The sequence below is a fragment of the Geotrypetes seraphini genome, chromosome 6 (assembly GCF_902459505.1).
Source record: "Geotrypetes seraphini chromosome 6, aGeoSer1.1, whole genome shotgun sequence".
Taxonomy (NCBI): domain Eukaryota; kingdom Metazoa; phylum Chordata; class Amphibia; order Gymnophiona; family Dermophiidae; genus Geotrypetes; species Geotrypetes seraphini.
In genome coordinates, this window is record NC_047089.1 from 168,109,704 (window position 1) to 168,132,231 (window position 22,528).

A 22,528-nucleotide genomic window follows, 5' to 3' on the forward strand; every position below is an offset into this window, starting at 1 on the left:
ACTGCCCTATACACCCCCAAAACTCTTTTTTACTGGCATATAAGTGGTTCTTGCAGCCATAAGGGCTATTGGGGTGGTAGATAAGTGGGTCTAGGGGATTCTGGAGGTGGTTTGGGGGGCTCACCGTAACCTATAAGGGAGCTGTAGGGAGGAGAAGACATGGCACCTTTTTTGTGAGGTTCACAGTAGTGCCCTGTAAGGTACCCCACTATTTAGGTGGCATGTCTGGGTTTGCAGTCCATCACTTTGCAGACCCCTCCCATGTCCAACAGGGCTTGTTCTAGGCGTTTTGGACTTGGATGGAAAGCTGGATGAAAATGTGGTATAAAGATGGACAATTTAGTGACTTGGACGATCAGATCGGCAGGATGCATAATTAGACGATTTTCGAAACGAAAAAAAAGTTGGACGTATTTTTTGAAAATGTGTCTTAAGCTGTTTTTTACTTTGGACGACTTGCGAGATAGACGTAAACGAACTTAGACGTCCCTTTCGATTATGCCCCTCCACGGCTTTATTGCTCCCTCTTTCCTAGTGGTTAGAGCGCGACACTGAAAACCAGAGAAGCCAGAGCTTATTTCCCACCACACAATTGTTTCCCACGTATTCACCTTTATAGGACCCCCCAGGGACCCCTGAAGAAGATTTTTTGTCAAAACGCGGACCGTGTTGGGTCCTGTATCCCTAGCGGACTAGGTCGTTTTATGTGGATAACCTATTTTTATGTGGATGAAATTATTTTATGTGGATGATTTTGGTGTAACTTTGGAACTTTGACTCTTTCAAATAAAGTCCATTTAGGAACATTGTCACTCCACAGGGTTTGTTTGGGTTTTTTTGTTTTCTCTAGATTTTCTTCTCTGTGGATATCTTGGGGTCAATTCCTTTTGTTTTTTTTTGAAACTGGAGAAAGGAAACAGACAGAGATGCAGAAAGGATGTATAAGATGTAGGAGGCAGTGGATCAGAGTTCCTGCCACAGGAAATGATTTTCATAGACCTGAGGGTGAGGGGAATTGGAGAGAAATGTCAAGCTTTGAAGAGAAGAGATGGCCATGCCCTCTTCTACCCCTGGCCCTGCCCCATATTGCCACTGTTCTGGAAGCTCACAATAAATACACATAACTACCACAGCCAGAACATGACACCACATTTGCCTTTATGAATTTATTTTACTATTACTATTTTATAAATTATTTCTTCCTGCACCACTATATTTAGTAGTTCCGTTCACTTAAATTGCTACGCTCATAGCCTAGACAGAGTGATGCGAGTGCCTGTTGGTCTATTTAAATGCATGGAAACAGACGTTCATAAATAACAATAAGCATAAAGTGATACTTTTTTTATTGAACTTAATCCATACAAGTGGCATCTTCGTTACCATTCATGCATACGAGGTAGACCTTTTATTTAGTTGGCTTAAGCTATATTCAGAGCAACTTAATGTCATGCTCTACCTATAAACAATGCTAGCCCCACGCCTGTCCTTAACTACATCTCCAAGTCTACGCATATGTTTTTACAATAAAATAAACCAGCGCGATTTAAAAAAACAACAACAATATAACTTTCAGTTCGTTTGTGGCAAAAACCACAGAAAAACTGCACTGTACAAGAAATTCTCCGAGTTCTCGCTTCAGTAATTCAGCACAGCCCCATTTGCTCTCTACCCGGGCCGACACAGTTGAGGGTCACGCTGGCACGTGAACGGCGGGCCTACAAAAACCAGAAGTCACTATTATCTGATCTACTGGCGCGTGGGTGTGGCGACTTCCACGTGTAGCGATCTTAACTACAGTACATGTGGAGCACGCCACACGCATGCGCCAGTAGACCAGGTGACTTCGGACGTCACTGTCTTGCGTGTCAACGCGAACCTAAGTGCGCTTGCGCCGAATGATTGCAGTATGGAGGAAGCGGTACTTGAACGTCTTGGAGAGCCCCGGGTAGGCAGGTGGTCACCAAGAATCTTGTACACTCCCGCAGGAATTACTTCCATCCCTGTGGGATTCTTGAAAACCCTGTTTAATGCAGCTCTTTGACTGGCCCTGCAGCTTTCCTTCTCCGGTGTCCCGCCCTCCTCTGATGCTACTTCCTGTTTCCTCCAAGGTGAAACGCCTAAGATGGAGAGAAGTTGTGTTAGAGGGGACGGCGCACGGGAGAAGGAAAGCTGCAATATTGTTGGTGGGCAGCCTCAGGTATGGGTTTGATAGGGGAGCTAGAGGGAGAGGTGCCGGGTCGCGGTAAGGGAAGAGACAAGCTAGATTTAGAAGAGTGGAAGCGAGAGGGAGAGATCGGTCCCCAAAGCGTGGGGGGGAGTGCTTGGCGTGTGAGGGCAGCCTAATGTGCGTGACTTCGTATGCTCGGTATGGAGAACAAAGTGAAAAATACAAGTGTGAAGATTTGTCACATCAGAATATTGGAAACTGCACGAGGAGTCGCTCAAAATAACTTATTTAATAGAAAACACTAAAAAGTCTGCCAGACACACACTGGTAGCAAGTTAACCATCTAAACTTTGATTACTTTAGAGGGATATTCGGGGAATTGTTTGTTTTAATTGAAGTCTAGGTAGAGCTACAATTAATGTTTGTTAGTAAGGAAATCAGGTGGGAATGAATGCGTGTCTTTTTTTTTTTTTTCTCTCCCTTCTGTCTGGTTCTAGGTATCACTTGGCTTCAAAGTGTTATTAATATTCTAACATAAACACATACTAAAAATTACTAAGTATGTGCATTGTTTCTCTTCATATATATCAATTATTAGCTTTTATTTTATAAACTGAATGATTAAATTGATTGATCTGATTATGTTGTATCCGTGAGATGCTTTATTTTTTCATGTTCTCCTGCCACATTTTCTTTAGGTATATTCAAACAGTGAAGATTCTGAACCTTGGTATGCTGCAAGAATGTATTCAAGATACTGGCTACATTATAACCAGGCCATGTATTGGCTATACAGGCACAAGAGGGCCTATAGAAAGGCTATTGAATCCTTGTATCATCCCTCATGGTACCCTGGACTTCTATCAAACATCCGTTATTCTGACTGGGGAGGAGCCGAGCCTTCCAGTATTACTCATTACTCCTCTTCTTATGGTGCTAATACCAGACCTAGATATCCTTATGTCTTCAGTCAGCAGAGCTTAAAAGGCCACTCGGCTAACCAACAGGATTCTGAATGTGATAATGAATCGGAGTCTGAGGAACAAGGGATAGAATGTGATGTGAGCAACATGGAGATAACCGAAGAGCTTCGTCAGTACTTTGCCCAGACAGAACGGCATAGAGAGGAGCTAAGTAAGTGCAGATTTTAAACTTATTACTAATGTGTGTTTCAGGGTGCTGAATTTACCTTAAGTAAGCAAGTCTGAGAGTTGAGTTTAGGTTACGAATTCTCTCCTTACAAGTAGTATATCATTTTTACATAGTCATCCAGCTGCTATGTTAAATTTGGTTATTTAATAAGGTTCTGGTGGAGATTGAGGTATAGGAGAGTGGGTGAAGAGTTTTGGTCCAGAGGCAGACTCTAATCATCAATAGTTGTTCAAGTTTATAAAAAAAAATTTTATACCGCTTAGTCAAATTTCTAAGCGGTGTATAATGTAAAAAAATTATATAAAAACAAGTTAAAATTAGGGGTACTAAACAAAACCAGAATAGGTTAATAAAACACAAAACAAACATACGAACTAACTTCACACAGTTGGGGGAAGAAGGGTAAGAACTATAATCTTTGAGGAAAATAGCACAGTAAAAGGGAGAAAAAATAGGTGAGGGTAAAAAGCTATAAAGCTAGTTTTGTTCCTATGATGATAAGTATTAGTCCATCATAAGAACATTTTTAACTTGCGAAACAGACATTGCAAACTGTAAAGGGGGGAGGAAATTGTGTTGGAGTTCGGGGGATCAACAGGACCCAGCAGCAGGAAGGAGTAAGCATCCCTCCTGCCACTTGGATGTATGTGTGTGGGGAGCTGTTGGGATTTTAGGCAGGAGGGAGTATGCATTCTTCCTGCTGCACGGATGTGTGTGTTTGAGGGTGGGGGGTTTGGAGCATCAGGGGTGTTAGAAGGGAGTGAGCATCCCTCCTGCCTTGTGGATGTGGGTGTTGAGGGTCCTCCAGCTCAGCTGATTGGGGATTCCCTTGCCGTGATCAGCTGAGCTGGTAGCAGCGTCTAATTTTAGGATGAAATGTAGGCCAGCATTTTGCAGGCCTACATTTCAGGCATCTGTCGCAGCACATAGGGACACTTAAACTCGCCCAAGGACACTTCCAGACAAAACCATGCATAGTGTCCTTATGTGTCTCCCTAGACTCGTAACAAACACCCTCGTGAATACCGATTGACTGCCATACAGTGGTAGGACCCCATTTGCAGAATCAGCCCCATAATGTATTTCTTAAAGGAACAAACCTATCCAAACACCTAATCACCCCATGAACAAGTTACTGCCTTATTAAACATAATAAATGGTTTCACCACTTTTTAGCGGCAATCACAATCAAATGCTTCCTATAATATGATATCAGTTTTTACATTGCTGTTGAGGAATCTTAGATGACTGGATATTCTTCAAGGTTCCTTCAATAATGGCAAGTTTTCCATGTCCTGAAGAAGGAAAACACTACTAACAGTGCCCTCTCTTTCCTCCCCACATCCATCCAGCATCTTCCTCCCCACTTCAGCATTTGTACTCTCCTCCCTGTTTCCATTGCCCCTCTCCAGCCTGTATTCATTCTGTATGTGCCCTGTCTCCAGCCAGCATGTGCCCTTCTTATCTCCCCACTTAAAGCATCTGGCTCCTTCCCCAAACCATGCTGGTTTTCAACACGGTCTACAATCTCTTATAATAAAACGCTAAGCACGCATGTGCACTCTCACCGCCGTGTTGTCCGATCTGTAGTTCTGTGGCCGGCAGAGTGCGCATGCGGGCTTGCTGGCTCCGGCCAGACAAAGTTCATTTTTTAGTTCAAAGCCGCCCCGCGGCATCTCTATTGAACCTCACCAGAGTCGGAGAAGACTTCCGACTTTGGCGGAGATCGAGAGAGGAGACGCAGTGTTGGTTTTGAACTAAAAAATAAACTTTGTCTGGTCGGGCATCTGGGGTTTGCAAAACGATGGTGCGGGCGCACAGAAGGCAGACATTGTGTGAGCAGGGCAGGATGACCGACTCCCGAAATAGGCAGCTGCATACTTGCCACTTCAATGCTTCCTCCTTGGCTGCTCAATGAAATGCGACAAAATAATGAACAAGCAAACAGGCAACGCGGAGGGAGGATAGACCTGCGAGGATGGTGGACCAGGTGTGAGTGTGTGGAGGTCCATCAGGGTAAAGGGCTGGGGACGGGCAGCCTGCTCAAATATTCAGTGTAGTGGCCAGGGATGGGGTTGGGTTTGAATTGGTGCAGGCTCTGGTGTTGAGATGTTTTTGGCAGAGCAGGGAAGAGGTGCTACTGGACCGGGGGAGCAATGAAGAGGGACAGGGGAAGCAGGGAAGAGGTGCTACTGGACAGGAAAGTGGAGTGGGGAGGGAAATGCTGTTGGTGAGAAAAGGGGGCTCGGGCTGAAAGGGAACAGATGGGAGAAGGGGGCTGGGGGTGTAAAAATGGGTTTGGAGCTGGGGCTGAAAATAGGGGACATGTGAGGGAAGGAGGCTTTACTAGTACCCGTACACTAGTAAGAACATAAAACACTAGTAAGAACATAAAAAACAATGAAGAACTTTGGGAGAGCTCTATATAACACATGCAGAGAAATAAAAATCAATAAATATAAAACCTCGTGCTCAGCAGATGGCAACAGTACTTACTTTTCTGGAGATAAAATTCAAAAATGAGTGGTGAAAAAATCGCAGCGTTTCAGGCTCTAATGAAAGTTTGAGTGGGAAAAGAAACAAGACATAATAAAGTGTATTTATACAAAGTGATGGCAGATATGGGAAACTTGGGTTGGTGTACTTTCATAGAGGGTCAAGGGAAGAAATGGGTTTTTATTGCTTTCCTTAAGTTTAGTAGACCTTTTAGTGATCTTATGTGGGTAGGTAGTTTGATCCAGAGGCATAGTAGGTAGTAGTGCTGCCTGATTCACCGAGTCAAATCGATTCAATTTTTTTAAAAATCGGCCTCCCGATTCGATGACCGACCCTTCCCCCGTGCCTTCCTAAAGCAGGGGTGGCAGCGCTGCCTCTTGCTGACTGTTCGCTGCCGCTCCTGCTTGAGGGGAGAGGGTCAGTCAGAAAGGCCTGCATCTTCCCCCAGCTTTCCCGCTCTTGCCTTAAGGCTAATATGGCAGCCTGCAGGATCGCTGGTGCTATAGTGATCCCTGCAGCTGCCCATCGTCCTCGGCAGCATGTTCTCTCTGCTACGGTCCTGCACCTGCTCTGACATCAGGGGCAGGATCGCAGCAGAGAATGCCACTGAGGACGACAGGCAGCTGCAAGGATCACTATAGCACCAGCAATCCTGCAGGCTGCTGTATTAGCTGCTTAAAGTAAGTGCAGGGAAGCTGGAGGAACATGCAGGTTTGCGGGGGGGAGGAGGAAGAAGAGTGTCTTCGCGGCGGGGGGGGGGTTAGGCCTTCGTGGGGGGAGTAGGAAGAGTGCCATCACGGCAGAAGGCAGGCCTGTGCAGAGGGAGGAGGAGGAAGAGTGCCTTTGCGGCAGGAGGCAGGCCTGTGCAGAGGGAGGAGGAGGAATGGAGGGGAGGGGAGATGCCAGACCTGAAGGGAAGGGAAGAGAGAGACCAAACCAAAAAGAGGGGGTGTAAAGTAAAGGAGAGGTTCTGGACTAATGGAGAGAGAAATGCAAGACCACAAGGGGAAGGGTACAAGAGGGACAGATACTTCTCCAAAGTAGGTGGGCAGGGTGCAGGATGGCAGGAGAGATAGTAGGAGAAAGCCTGTACCTGGGGAGGTAAGGAAGAGGGAAAGAAGCTGGATATGGGGAGAGATAAGATGCTGGGCATGGAGGGAGCAAAGAGGGGACATGAGGGGGACAGTACTAAAGAGTAGAATAGGGACAGGGACACAGATGGGAAATGCTGGATGAAAGAGTAGAGAAAAGGAGAGATGGTGGATCTGTGGCTGGTGGGGTCCATTGCTGCAGCTGCGGGGGGATGGAGATGAACAAAAGGAAAGATGCCAGACCTCCAGGGGAGGAAAGGGAAACAGAAGGGGAGGACAGAGATGGAAGATGGATGGTTAGCACAGAGAAAGAAGAAAGGAGAGCCTGATCAGAAGACAACCAGACCAACATGGGACCAACATGATTTGAAAAATGACCAGACAATAAAAGGTAGGAAAAATAATTTTATTTTCTGTTTTGTGATTGTCATATTTGAAATGTGTATCCTTCTAGAGCTGGTGTTAGACCGTGAACGTGAGCTAGAATTTAACAGAGAGAGGAAAAGTATTTTTGTTTGTTTATTTTGTTTACACCACAGGACCAGTGTGTGTAGGAGAGGGCAAAGGGGGTGAAGAGACTATAAAATAAACCCACCAGGATGTTTGGAAAAAAACCTACCCAATTGGGCAGGAGAATCGAATCAAAAAATCGATTCAATAGGCTGAATCGAATCAAAAAATTTTTTCTTGAAACGGGCAGCACTAGTAGGTAGTGAGAGTAAGATCTTTTCTAGGTGGTCTCATGGTGGAGGGCATGTCCCAAGGGTGTTCATAATTGATTTTCTTCCTGCGAGCGAAGTGGTCAATTAGGGCGTAGGGTAGAAGTTTAGTGGCCTATAGGCCAGTACCATGTCATGGAAGAGCTTGTAGGCCTTTCAGTATACATTGTTTGTCGATTGGCATCCAGTGGGCAGCTCGCAGCACCAGGATGATCGGGTATTGTATGTGAAGATTCTTTAGAAGTCTGATGGCGGCATTTTGTACTTGTTGTAGTTGATGGGTGTGTTTGGTAGTGAGCCTATTTAAGAGCACGTTGCAATAGTCCATTCAGGAGAGAATGAAGGCATATAGTAGTTGAGCGAAGTCTGGTTCCGAGAAGTATCGTCTGGGGTTTTTTTTTTTCCGTAGCTGCCAGAGGTAGTAGAACGAGGTGGATACTACTTGGGAGATATGCTCAGAGAGCGAAAGTTTGCCATCGAGGATCACCCCTCGGCTGCATCCTTTTGTCTTTGGCCATCAGGGTGGTGGATTCCCAGGAGATTGATGGCCGTCAGGGTAGTGGATTCCCAGTGCTTTTGTCTTGGAGGGATATTTTTGGATTTTTGTGTGTAAATCCAAACAGTAAAGCTCAGTGACACGTGGTGCTCACAGCCTCATAGCAAATATCCATAACTATCCCCTGAGATATTTCACAGCAGAGCTAAAGCATACAACCTGTAGATGGCAGAACATCATCAGGAATGTTGTGAACTCTTCAGAGAGTAGCACAGTCAGGTAGAATAAAGTTGGAGATGGTAGAGGGGAAAGATGGATCTCAATTCTCCTTGTTTAATCCAATGAACTTGATCTCTGCACAGCTATATAGGCATGCTGATATTAGTCATGATAATCAAAATATGGTAAATCAAGAAATGGGTTTTGACTGGTTCTGTTAACCATCAGCAATTGCCAATCATTCAGATACTCTGTCTTCAATATATGCAGAGAGACTCCAAAGTGGCTGGAATAATGTAAGCAATATCACCTCAAGGATTCCTTGAATTTTCCAGGCTAAATCTAGTTGGTTTTACTGTCTGTGGGCTGATGTAATTGTCCTTGACACAGAAAATCGCATTTTGTTTCTTTTAATTTCTTATATACCATGAATTGCATATAACACACAGCAGATATATCAAAGAGGGGGGCCCCTTAACCAATATGTATTAGATACAATTTTAGTTAAAACCTTAAAAGACACTAATACAGTGTTCCCCCCTGTCGTTCGCGGTTCGTGGTTCCAGTCATTTGCGGTGTGTTCTGACCGCGAACCGCCGACAAAGAGAGGGTAGCGAGAGAGGCAGGAGAGAGCAGTACTTTTAAAACCAACTCTGGGGGACCAGGTCAGGACTGGAGAGAAAGGGGCTGGTCAGGGATAGCTGGGGGGAAGGAGCGGTGGAAGCTTTAAATAAGTGGCCTTTGTACCTGCTTCACTTCGGCTGCGGCCTTTGGTCCCAGAGAGCAGAGCTGGTCCTGGAGAGCAGAGCCACGGCGGCAGAAAAAGGAAGAATGAGCAGTCTGAGAAGAGTGGGCATTTTAAAATTACATCCGGCGGCGATAGTGGCTCGTGACGGCTGTAGTCTGCTGGAGAGCAGAGCACCTTTGCATTTGGCGGCGTCCCGCTAGCAGCGTGCGGCAGCACTGGGGCTGGAGAGCGGATTGCCAAACGACCAACAGCGCTGGACCCAACGGACCAAAAAAAAAAAGTACGGGGAGCATGTCAAAGCAGTCTCCCCCATGAAAAACCATATTCGTAGTTTTTCAAGATTCGCGGGGGTTCCTGGAACAGAACCCCCGCTAATATTGGGGAGGTACTGTATATAAAAACTGAAAATTTATTGAAGCAATTTACAATAGGCATTTTTCTGCCCCTGAAGGGCTCATAATCTGTGTATGTGGTACCCGAGACAAAAGAGGGTTAAATGACATTCCCAAGATCACAGGAGCTATGCAGTTTTAATCAGGCTAAGTTCTGTGATGCACATAAAATAATATACTAGGTGGTCGGTATATAGGGCGAAAAGCTACACAAAGGGATATTAGCCTTGAAGAAACCCTTCGGGTGAATCATGTTGGCATGATAGTCCCTGAGAGTTTGACCACTAATATAAAGCTTAGTATTTAAACATCTTCACTAACTTTAAACGCCAAATAGTAAAATGTTTTGAGACAAATATAATAAGACCCAGTGAGGAATGGATACATAAAGCCAGATACTATGAAGTGTTTGAGTATCATAGTGGTATCTCTGAGGGTCTTTTCCCATTAAAAATTTTGCTGTAAGTGAGCTATTAAGGGGGGTGATTTAGATTGATTTCCCTCCAACTTATTAATGAACTGTCCTCTCGCAGAAATCTTTTCACGCTACATATAGTGCTGTTCATAAATTCATAAAATGATGATGGCAGGGTTAGCCCCTACATATCTATAATTTATACCATACTGGTTCTTATATACCACAAATTTTCAACTAGGATTCAGTGCAGTTACAACATAATTGCCCTTACTTTAAACTGCATAATTATATTTTAAAGAATTCATTAATCATTAAAGAAAGAAAAGATAAGTTTTCAATGATTTCCTATATTGAACATGACTCTAGTTCAGTGTTCTTCAACCTTTTTTTATTTTTTTATTTATTCACTTTTCTATACCGTTCTCCCAGGGGAGTTCAGAATGGTTTACATTAATTTATTCAGGTACTCAAGCATTTTTCCTGTCTGTCCCGGCAGGCTCACAGTCTATCTAATGTACCTGGGGCAATGGAGGGATTAGGTGACTTGTCCAGGGTAACAAGGAGCAGCGTGGGTTTGAACCCACAACCTCGGGGTGCTGAGGCTGTAGCTTTAACCACTGCGCCACACACTCACTTTTGACACCTATGGACAGAGGCTCCTTGCACATCCTGTGCCTCATCTGGAAACCTTCCCTCTGACTTTGCAACATCAGAGAGAAGGCTTCCGGTTCATGCGTAGGATGCGCATAGGAGCTGCTGCCTGCGGCTTTGTGCATTGCGGCAGTGAGGAAGAGGGAGCTGGCCCGAAGATAACACTGGGGGCGGCATAAATCGGCCAGGCGGGAGCAAACCATAACGTAATGCACAGAATGGAGGAAGAGAGACAACAAAGGTAGGAGGAAGGATTGTGTCAATTTTGAGAATTTACATTTGCTGTATGTATTTTGCACTGTTCAGAAAAAAATGCATTTGTTTCTTTTTCTCTGGGGTTGTACAACATACAGAGTCTATCTTAGCATTTGTTTGTATATATTAGTACAGTCAAACTTCAAGTTTGCAAGTAACACGGTTTGCGAGTGTTTTGCAAGATGAGTAAAACACTTGAGTAAATTTTATCTCCCAAACTGAGCGTGAGGAAGAGGGAGCCGGCCCGAAGATAACGCCGCATCGATCGTGGCTGAAGAACACTGTCTCGGGCCCGATGTATGTACCGGCCCTGTGGATCGGCAGGAAATTTCTGCGGACTGACAGTTGAAGAGCACTGCTCTAGTTGACAGTAAGCTATTCTAAACTTTGGGTCCATAATACCTAAAAGATTCATACAGATGTTTCCAGCAAACATGCAAAATGGAGGGAAAATTTAACTTGTAGCATTGTAAAGATCTTGAACTATTAAAGGATCTCAGAATATTGATGGCACAGATTAGCTCATTAGAGTTTAATCCATATGTGGATTTATAACGCATACAGGCGATCTTAAATGGAATTCTATTTTTCAAAAGTGAACTGACCCCATCAAATTTATATGAATTTTATGCAAGTTTTCCTTTATTGACAGTTGACTATATACATCCTCACTCAGCAGTCAGTCTTGAATTCTACAGAAGCTTACCCCCTCAGCTCCACTAATTTGTCACTTCTTGACTTCCAGTTGAGAAATGACACAGGACTGTGTGTATGTTTTTCACATTCTGATATCTAAAAAATGCCATCTCTAGAACAGACCCTAGGACCATCAAGTCCGGCGATCCACACATGCGGTGGCCCCGCCAGGTGTACCCTGGCATAGTATCAATCCCCATATCACTCTAAGCTTCTCATAAGAGATGCGCATCTAGCTTACCCTTTCCTATGTCACCTTAAGCCACTCATAAGGAGATGTACATCTAACTTACCCTTAAACCCTAGAACGGTGGATTCCGCAATTACCTCTTCTGGGAGGGCATTCCAGGTTTCTACCACTCATTGCGTGAAGCAGAACTTCCTGATATTTGTCATGAACCTGTCCCCCCTTAGCTTTAGTCCATGTCCTCTTGTCTGTGTCACATTGGACATTGTAAATGGTTTTTTATCCTGTTCTATTTGTTCGATTCCTTTCAGTATTTTGAAAGTCTCGATCATATCCCCTCGCAGTCTCCTCTTCTCAAGGGAGAACAATCTCAGTCTCTTAAGTCGTTCCTCATATTCCAAATTCTCCATGCCCTTTATTAGCTTCGTTGCTCGTCTCTGCACCCTCTCGAGTACTTTTAAATCCTTCTTTAGGTATGGAGACCAATGTTGGACGCAGTATTCCAAGTGTGGTCTGACCATCGCTCTATAAAGCGGTAGTATTACTTTCTCCGATCTACTCGTGATTCCCTTCTTTATCATGCCTAGCATTCTATTTGCATTCTTCGCTGCCGCCGCGCATTGCACCAACAGCTTCAGGGTCCTATCGATTAATATGCCCAGGTCCCTTTCCTGTTCGGTTTTTCCCAGAGTTGCATCTGACATACTGTACTTGTGTTCCTTATTTTTTCTGCCTAAGTGCATGACTTTGCATTTTTCCACATTAAACTTAATCTGCCATTTATCTGCCCAATTTTCCAATCGGCTAAAGTCGCTCTGGAGTTCCTCGCTGTCCTTCTGCAATTTGATTTCCCGGTATAGCTTTGTGTCATCTGCAAACTTGATGATCTCACTAGATGTTCCAACCTCCAGGTCATTTATGAAGATATTAAATAAGTACCGAGCCCTGGGGCACACCGCTAGTCGCAGTCTCCTAGTCTGAGAATTTCCCATTTATGCCCACTCTCTCTCTGCCTTCTGTTCTCCAGCATTATAGTAAGATTTGGTTTTATTGATCTACACAACAAATGCTACACTATCAAAATATCTACAAAATAAATAAGAAACCAAAAAAAATTCTTAAGTTGCCCAAGTCTTTTTGCCTCTTGATTCAATACTTAGGTAAGACTGCAAAAGGAGCTTCCACTATCATTAATGACTCATATAGCTGTTATCTACCAACTTTGCACAGTGAGATGGGTGGTATTTATCTCCAAGTTATGAGCAGAATAGCTGAAGCACTTTCATGGTGATAGGGGATAGTCTTTGGATTCTGGGCTTTGATTAAGACACTCGAGGGCATTTGCTTTCATTTTGCTGAGCCATTCTGTACTGCTTTTGCTTTTAGTTTAGGATTATTCTCCTGATGAAAGATGAATCTCCATCACCATACTTTGCTGCGAGAATGGTGTGTTTTTCATGCCGTGTTTTTCATGCCATACACTTTTACTTATCACTTAACTACAATGTATTACTTTGTTTTAATTTATTTAAGAACATAAGAATTGCCGCTGCTGGATCAGACGAGTGGTCCATCCTGCCCAGTAGTCCGCTCAAGCGGCGGCCCCTAGGTCAAGACCAGTGCTCCAAATGAGTCCAGTCTCACCAGTTTAGCATGAACTTGTCCAACTTTGTCTTGAAACCCTGGAGGGTATTTTCCCCTATAACAGACTCCGGAAGAGCGTTCCAGTTTTCTACCACTCTCTGGGTAAAGAAGAATTTCCTTACGTTTGTATGGAATATATCCCCTTTTAACTTTAGAGAGTGTCCTCTTGTTCTCCCTACCTTGGAGAGGGTGAACAGTCTGTCTTTCTCTACTAAGTCTATTCCCTTCAGTATTTTTAATGTTTCGATCATGTCCCCTCGCGGTCTCCTCTTTTCAAGGGAGAAGAGGCCCAGCTTCTCCAATCTCTGCAGATGGCTTCATGGACTTGTCGATCAGAACTCCCAAGTCCCTTTCCTGGGAGGTCTCTCCAAGTACCGCCCCGGACATCCTGTATTTGTGCATGAGATTTTTGTTCCTGACATGCATCACTTTGCAGTTATCCATGTTGAACCTCATTTGCCATGTCGATGCCCATTTCTAGAGCTTGATTATGTCACATTGCAATCCCCCTGTGTCTTCACTACTCTGTATAACTACTGGATAATCCAATCAAAGTTGTTTAATTCTTGAAACACATACTGACCATGCTGCAAATGGTCAAAGTGCTTCTCCCCATCAAGAATTTAGGAAAACTCAGAATTTCACTAATTATCCTCCCCCTCCCTTTTTACAAAACCATAGAGTGGTTTTTAGCACCGGCCATGGTGGTAACAGCTCCAACGTTCATGAGCCTCAAAATCTGTTACTGTCACGGCCGGCGCTAAAAACTGCAATGTTTTTGTAAAAGGGTGTGTGTGTGTGTGTGTATATATATGTATATATATATACAGTGGTGCCTCGCATAACGGACGCCTCGCACAGCGAACGCTGCGCACAACGAACTTTATGTCTTGATTCGTACAACGAACTTCGTTTCACACAACGAAGTCGCCCGAGCTGCATCCTTCCGCGCAGGCACTGCGCTTAACTGCCCTCTCTCCGCCTGGCTCCCTCTTGCCCCCCCCCCCGACTCCCCGACACGATCGGGGCAAGAGGGAGCCCAAGCCCTCTTGCCCCCCCGACTCCCCGACACGATCGGGGCAAGAGGGAGCCCAAGCCCTCTTGCCCCCCCGACTCCCCGACACGATCGGGGCAAGAGGGAGCTCAAGCCCTCTTGCCCCCCCGACTCCCCGACACGATCGGGGCAAGAGGGAGCCCAAGCCCTCTTGCCCCCCCGACTCCCCGACACGATCGGGGCAAGAGGGAGCTCAAGCCCTCTTGCCCCCCCGACTCCCCGACACGATCGGGGCAAGAGGGAGCCCAAGCCCTCTTGCCCCCCCGACTCCCCGACACGATCGGGGCAAGAGGGAGCTCAAGCCCTCTTGCCCCCCCGACTCCCCGACACGATCGGGGCAAGAGGGAGCCCAAGCCCTCTTGCCCCCCCGACTCCCCGACACGATCGGGCCAGGAGGGAGCCCAAGTCCTCCTGGCCACGGCGACCCCCTAACCCCACCCTGCACTACATTACGGGCAGGAGGGATCCCAGGCCCTCCTGCCCTCGACGCAAACCCCCCCTCCCCCCAACGACCGCCCCCCCCAAGAACCTCCGACCGCCCCCCAGCCGACCCGCGACCCCCCTGGCCGACCCCCACGACACCCCCAACCCCCTTCCCCGTACCTTTCTGTAGTTGGCCGGACAGACGGGAGCCAAACCCGCCTGTCCGGCAGGCAGCCAACGACGGAATGAGGCCGGATTGGCCCATCCGTCCCAAAGCTCCGCCTACTGGTGGGGCCTAAGGCGCCTGGGCCAATCAGAATAGGCCCGGGAGCCTTAGGTCCCTCCTGGGGGCGGGGCCTGAGGCACATGGGCCCAACCCGACCATGTGCCTCAGGCCCTGCCCCCAGGAGGGACCTAAGGCTCCCGGGCCTATTCTGATTGGCCCTAGGCGCCTTAGGCCCCACCAGTAGGCGGAGCTTTGGGACGGATGGGCCAATCCGGCCTCATTCCGTCGTTGGCTGCCTGCCGGACAGGCGGGTTTGGCTCCCGTCTGTCCGGCCAACTACAGAAAGGTACGGGGACGGGGGTTGGGGGTGTCGTGGGGGTCGGCCAGGGGGGTCGCGGGTCGGCTGGGGGGGGCGGTCGGAGGTTCTTGGGGGGGGCGGTCGTTGGGGGGAGGGGGGGTTTGCGTCGAGGGCAGGAGGGCCTGGGATCCCTCCTGCCCGTAATGTAGTGCAGGGTGGGGTTAGGGGGTCGCCGTGGCCAGGAGGACTAGGGCTCCCTCCTGGCCCGATATTGTCGGGGAGTTGGGGAATCGGCGGGGCAAGAGGGCTTGGGCTCCCTCTTGCCCCGATCGTGTCGGGGAGTCGGGGGGGGGGCAAGAGGGCTTGGGCTCCCTCTTGCCCCGATCGTGTCGGGGAGTCGGGGGGCAAGAGGGCTTGGGCTCCCTCTTGCCCCGATCGTGTCGGGGGGTCGGGGGGGGGGGGCAAGGGGGCTTGGGCGCCCTCTTGCCCCGATCGTGTCGGGGAGTCGGGGGGGCAAGAGGGCTTGGGCTCCCTCTTGCCCCGATCGTGTCGGGGAGTCGGGGGGGCAAGAGGGCTTGGGCTCCCTCTTGCCCCGATCGTGTCGGGGAGTCGGGGGGCAAGAGGGCTTGGGCTCCCTCTTGCCCCGATCGTGTCGGGGAGTCGGGGGGGCAAGAGGGCTTGGGCTCCCTCTTGCCCCGATCGTGTCGGGGAGTCGGGGGGCAAGAGGGCTTGGGCTCCCTCTTGCCCCGATCGTGTCGGGGAGTCGGGGGGGCAAGAGGGCTTGAGCTCCCTCTTGCCCCGATCGTGTCGGGGGTGCCAAGGACCACACGGAGTCACCCACCGTACCACCCGATTCGGGTAAGCGCAGGTATCGGTGGGTGGCTTATTTGCGGGGGGGTGCCTTATTTTACATTTTTTTCTAAAAAGGGGGGGCTGTCTTATTTGATGGCCCTGCCTTATCATCGGGGAAACACGGTAGAAAAAAAAAAATGAACAGTTAAGTCCCAGTTTTTGCCGCTGAGACTCTGCCCTCTCTCACTGTAAAATTAGACTCTACTTAGTCTGTCTTTAAATTTAAAAAATGTGTGTTGTTTTAAAAAACAATTATGTTTTTAGATGTATCTAAATAAAAATAATAACCAAAAATTTATCTTTTTTTATGTCATCTTAGCATATTTTATGCTGCAGAACGAATTATTTTTTTTTACATGTATTCCTATGGGAAAACGCGTTTCACATAACGAACGTTTCACATAACAAACTTGCTCCTGGAACCAATTAAGTTCGTTGTGTGAGGCACCACTGTATATATATATATGTATATGTATATATATATATATATATATATTCCTTTTTTCCTTGGTTAAATATACACGAGTACTTTAGAACTCAGAACTCAAGGCAAATAATGCATAAATGTTGTTTTTTTTTATAAATATGAAAAAATTCTGAGGGAGTAGAGTAATTCATAGACTTAAAACAGACTTGTAACATGACCCTGTTCAAAGAAAATTCCTTTTTCTCTCTAGTTAGTTTTTTTGGCCTCTTTGTCTTAGCTTGGTAGAAGTCAGTGAAAATGTCTGCAAATACTCAAAGGTGACAGGTCCCATCATTTAATTACCATGTTATCGCAGCACTGAAATTTATCCTATCTCCAGCCAGGCTACACTCTCCTAAATTATCTTCAATGTTGATACTTTTGGTGCAGGAGTGGGGAGGAAAAAGGGTCCTCATTCTTCAAATAAGCCTTACAAATACTTTGCTATAATGAAAACTTCTAGGCCACAAAACGGATCTCTGGTCTAAAATAATATTTCTTTTATCTTAAGTACTTATCAAAATAAAATAAAACCACAAAAAAGCATACCATAGAATCCTCTCCCACAGATTTTCAGTGCTCCCTAAGTTTTGTTTTTTGGTTTGTAGGGGTTTTTTTGTTTTTTTTTGGTTGGGGGAGGTCTGTCTTTCTTTCCAAATGCATAGAATGCAACTTTTGCTCATTTAATATCTTTCCCAGCTCACAAACCTCTATAGTTATGTAAATCTGAGGCCTTCTAATTAACTTCCTTGAATTTCCAGAATTCATGGCTGCCTAATTGCATTGGTGTCAATCTGTTTTTACTTTATAATGGACCTAATGCTGGAATTCTTTTTAATTTAATTTTATTATTTATCATTGTTTTGGAAACTGGTTTGGTCTTTTCGAACGAGGTATCTCTTCTGCATCCCAACCTCCGGATTCTGATTTTCACCGCCTGGATGTTGAAAGTGTGCAGTTTGCAACCTTGAATCTCCCTGTAGGGGTCTCCAGAGTTCTGCTGGTAGAATTTTTCTTAGAAGCCAAGATGTGCTATATTTTCAAGTGAAAGAGGTTTGCTGTCTGGTGTGAAAGCAAGGCTCTAGATCCACCTCCTTGTCCTACAGAGTAGAGAGTTGCGCGGGGACAGAAGTCCCTGCCAAAGTCCCACCCGTCCCCTTGAGGAATCCCCTCCGACCTCGCCCGTCCCCGTGAGGAATCCCCTCCGTCCCCGCCCGTCCCTATAAACTTCAGAAATAGTTATTTCATTTAATTATGCTACTGAATTAAAGGCTCTGGTAGAAACCCATTTACAAATAAGCAAAAAGACTTTATTAATTTGGAAATATTAATTGGGAAGAATACATACTTTGTAAACGGGTTTCTACCAGAGCCTCTTTTGTTTATAAATTTTTATCAACACAACTAATATACTACTTTATCCTGAAGCAAAAAAAAAGAAATAGAATTCTTTTCCTACCTTTGTTGCCTGGTTTCTGCTTTCCTCATGTTCTCATTCAGTTCCTTCCATCCACTGTCTCTCTTCCTTCTGCGTCTTCCATTTGCTCTGTTAACTGTGCCTCTCCCTTTCTCCCCCCTTCCAAATTGGTCTGGCACCCATCTTCTTCCCTCCGCTCCCCCTATAGTCTGGCATCTCTGTCTTCTTCCCTGCCAGCGTCTTCTCCCCACTCTCTCTTCCCCATTTCCTTTCAGCATCCTTCTCCCCCCTCTGTCTTCCACATGTGCTTTCAGTGTCCTTCTCCCCCCTCTGTCTTCCACATGTGCTTTCAGTGTCCTTCTCCCCCCTCTGTCTTCCACATGTGCTTTCAGTGTCCTTCTCCCCCCTCTGTCTTCCACATGTGCTTTCAGTGTCCTTCTCCCCCCTCTGTCTTCCACATGTGCTTTCAGTGTCCTTCTCCCCCCTCTGTCTTCCACATGTGCTTTCAGTGTCCTTCTCCCCCCTCTGTCTTCCCCATGTCCTTTCAGCGTCCTCCCCCATGTGCTTTCAGCGTCCTCCCCCCCCCCCCGTCTTCCACAAGTGCTTTCAGTGTCCTTCCCCCCCCCCGTCTTCCCCATGGCCTTTCAGCGTCCTTCTCCACCCCTTTGCCTTCCCCAGTGCTTTCAGCGTCCTTCTCCCCTCTCCTTCTCTCCCGCCCCGGGTCCAGCACAGCCGGCCAGGTCCCCTTACTTTTGTGGCGCTTCCCCGACGACCGACAACAGCCCCGGTCTGACAAACCTTCCTGCCCTTAACCGCAAATCTAAATTTCCTTCTTACAGCTGCTGTAAGAAGGTAATTTAGATTTGCGGTTAAGGGCAGGGAGGTTTGTCGGTCCGGGGCTGTTGTCGGTCGGTTGGGGAAGCGCCACAAAAGTAAGGGAACCTGGCCGGCTGTGCTGCACCGGGGCGGACCCCCCCCTCCCTTGGTAGCCACTCGAGCCGTAAGGCTATTTTACTCTCCTTCTCCTTACCTGCCCTGCCTGCAGCACAGAGCCGAACGGAAGTCTTCCCAACGTCAGCGCTGACGTCGGGAAGACTTCCGTTCGGCTCTGTGCTGCAAGCAGAGCAGGTAGGGAGAAAAGCCGTGTGCGACTTAGTACATCCAGCCCCGCAGGAACCCCACAACCCTAGGCAGCCTCTCGTTCACTTCATGTGAGGCTTGCTTTTAACAAAGCCCCCTGTTAAACCCTCATCTTTTGTTGTAGGACCTCAACTTAATCCATACCCAACTGATGAAAGCTCCTTTTCAGCTCTGAAGTACTTGGAAGGTCTTGTTTTTGGTGATAACTACTTCCGTTCATAGGGTCAATGAGCTTCAGGCCCTACTAGCAGATCCACTTTATTTTTATTCTGGGTTGACTGAAGGGTCATGTGAAAGCTCATATTGTCAGATTGGTGGTGGTGTCAGTAGCCCACTTAAGAGAGCCTCTATTGAAGAGATTTGCAAGACTGCAACATGGACTTCAGTCCACACATTCTCATTCCATTACTTACTTGAGCAGGATACCTGATGCAACAGCCAGTCCTTAAGAATTTTTTTTAGGGCCTAGAATCCAACGCCACCCTCCAAGGCCTATTTTATTCTGTTTTAGGCTGCATCTTCACAACCAATTTGTTTATAGTTTCAGGTTAATTGATTCATTTGGCCTTGCCGTTGCAAGTCTTTTGTTGTTGTTGTTGTTCTCCTGTTTTTGGTGAGCCCTGGGAGCTAGGGATTCCCACATGTACAACTATATTATGGCCTGCTTGTCCTTGAAGAAAGTGGAGTTATTTTGCCTATATCAGGTGTTCTTGAAGGATAGCAGGCCAATTAGTCTTACATACCCTCCCACTTCCCCTAGGAGTTGAAATTATTAGCTATGGTATAGTACTGCTAGTCCCATGGTCATGAGTTAGGTGAGAAGGCACCCATGCACATGTAGTGAGAGCGCTGTCTCAAGTGATACTACACTAAGCAGCATTTTCCACACTGGGCTCTGTGCTTGTGCTGTCCTCGGAGAACATCTGCTACAGGTAAGAAACTTTGCTCTTTTTGATTTGTGTTAAAGATACTACTGAGTAACTTTGTGTGCCCCTTAAAAGTTTTTGAAAGGATAAACAACTAATTTCTTAACCCATTCCATTTGTTATTTTATAGATCTCTAGTAATTTCCCTCACTTGTATTTTTTTTCCATGCTGAAGAGCCCTCACTTCTTTTACCTTTCTTCAAAAGAGTTCCTTTGCCATTTTGGTTGCTCTTCTCTTCACCTTTTTGGAATTCTTTGTTTTTTTGAGATCCATCATGTCATGTAGCAATGAAATATTACAATATTCTCTGCTTCTTAGTGTCACCTTAACACTGTTCTGAACCAGCAGATGTTGTTAACCCTTCCCACCAGCAGATGAAGGTAGAGAAAATTGAATTCAACTAGTGACATCACTGGTTATAAGGTGCTCTCTGGAACAATCCAGTAGTTTTCTCTACCTTCCAGCAGGTGGTAGGTTATGCTGTGGTGCTCGGTCCCTAGCGTAGCTTCCCACTCTACTGGCTGCAGCTGCACAGTGTGCTTGAGTCTAATGGACACACCCAAAACGCAGTCTCAACACAGTACCTGGTTGAGCTTAGCTCCGCAGCCCCCCTATTCACACTTCTTAGTGTCACTGAGTGAAGCTTTAGCTTAGTCCTGAGGGATCTTGTCTGAGGGGTGTGGGTCTTCATCCCCCTACCCCTGTTGCCTATTCATCCTGTTTGGGTGTGTCTCCAGTGGGCTCCCTCTGCAGCTCTCAGGTGCCTAAATTCCCCCCAAATTGTCCTGGGCAGTCTTTTTCTCTGTTTTAGGGAATGGGGCTTTTTGCTGCTCGTGTCAATTTAAATTTTTTTTTTTTTTTTTTTAAAGAACAGAACAGCCCTGAACACAGAGAAATCCTCTACTTCATGGTTAAGGGATTTTCCTTTTTGTTTGTTGGTACTTTATTTAAAATAAAGAAAGAAGAGAATGCCATAATAAAACAGGAAAGAAGAGTAGGGGGGAAGAAGAAAAATATTTAGGATTGCTTAATTGGTGAATCTTCCATTTGCCGCTTTTTGAAAGAGAGGTTTTAAGCATCCCCAGAGAGCCCGGGACAGTACAGGTTCAGGCTGCATGCCAAGCTCATGCCTGTCTGGCATGTGGTTGGGGATGACCTCTGAGAAGCACTGCTCTGTGTTCAGGAACCAGCAGCTCAGTATGAATGCCAGTTTTGTCCACACACAATGCAATGAGCTGTTTCTGGCTCTGGAAATGGCTTGGGGGGGATGCTGAGGGGACCTCCAGAGTTGTGTTCTCTCCCCCTGCCAATGCCTGAGTTTTGACGTGAACATTAGGTGATTTCTTCTGCATCTTAGTAGCAGAAGCCTGTCCTTTCCACATTGGGGTCTGAGGGAGGTGGAAGTCCTACTGCTATCTCTCTCATGCCTGTTTTGAGAGGGTTAATTTTGGAGGCCCTGAAGCTTTTAGACTCCAGAGCCTGGTATAGTTGATTCGACAGGAGTTGCAGTTGGATGGGAAGGACCCCTCCCCAGTAGGGGCCCAGTTTGGGTCCTAAGTGGTGTAAGAGCAAGGGAAGAGTGCCAGAGGTGCTGATTCCCATGCTATCTCGGACTCTGTCCACAGAGAGCTCTTAGGCTCCCCTGTCTCAAGAAGCTGTGAAGCATGATCCATCTCTTTGGCAAGAGGAGCTGGATCATCTTATTGACAAGGTTGCTAAGGCCTTTTCTATGCTTCGGACTCCTGCTGCAGACCTTGTTGAGGGGAATCCGCTGCTGGAGAGGTTTGCTTGGTCCCCTAAGTATTTTCCTCTTCACAAGGCCCTTAATTCCATAGGATTATTCAATGTTAATTCCATAGTGTTATTCAACAGTGACTTTGGCAACATTTGTGTATCCTCCATCCCATCTCCAGTGCCAAAGTCCACTTGGACAGAAAGCGGACCTACTGAACCGGTTGTGCCACTCTCTCCCCTTTAGCAGGTAGATGATCTTTGGTGAAATCATCCAGGCCCTGAAGCGTGGAACTATTACTTATCTGCACCACTTCCCTTCTCATATTCCCCCTACAGGGAACCCTAGATTAACTGGAGAGAGTGTCGCTGTCAGCTTGAGGTGGGGGACTAATTTTTTTGTTCTGGGGTCAAGATGACTTTATCTTACCCCTTGGAATGCTCCAGGTCTCCATCTGCCTGGGTAAACTCCCACGGGGACCACTCTGGAACCTGCATCACACTCCCATCTCTGAACAAAGGAATCCTTTGGGCCAGAAGAAACCACAGCCAATATAGGAGACCAAATAGCACTTTGTTTCTCCATTAGGGGCTTTATGTTTGGAAAGGGGTGGTCTGTTTCAAGTTTTATTAAAAATTTGATTAATCGTTTAATCATAT

The 22,528-nt window shown here is 46.5% G+C and overlaps 1 protein-coding gene across 2 annotated transcripts in view; it reads left to right on the forward strand.

The window, feature by feature from the left end:
- Positions 1-1,795: 1,795 nt before the first annotated feature.
- The window catches only part of GEMIN8 (gem nuclear organelle associated protein 8), a 45,011-nt gene continuing 24,278 nt past the window's right edge, over positions 1,796-22,528 (forward strand). Inside the window, exons 1-2 of one of the 2 annotated variants that reach the window (XM_033949418.1) lie at positions 1,796-1,948; positions 2,869-3,304. In XM_033949418.1, coding sequence (XP_033805309.1) covers positions 1,910-1,948; positions 2,869-3,304 — 475 coding nt within the window. In that variant the 5' untranslated portion in view covers positions 1,796-1,909. Of the gene's footprint in view, positions 1,949-2,011; positions 2,201-2,868; positions 3,305-22,528 lie in introns of those variants that run through there. The other variant, XM_033949417.1, reaches the window with a different exon arrangement.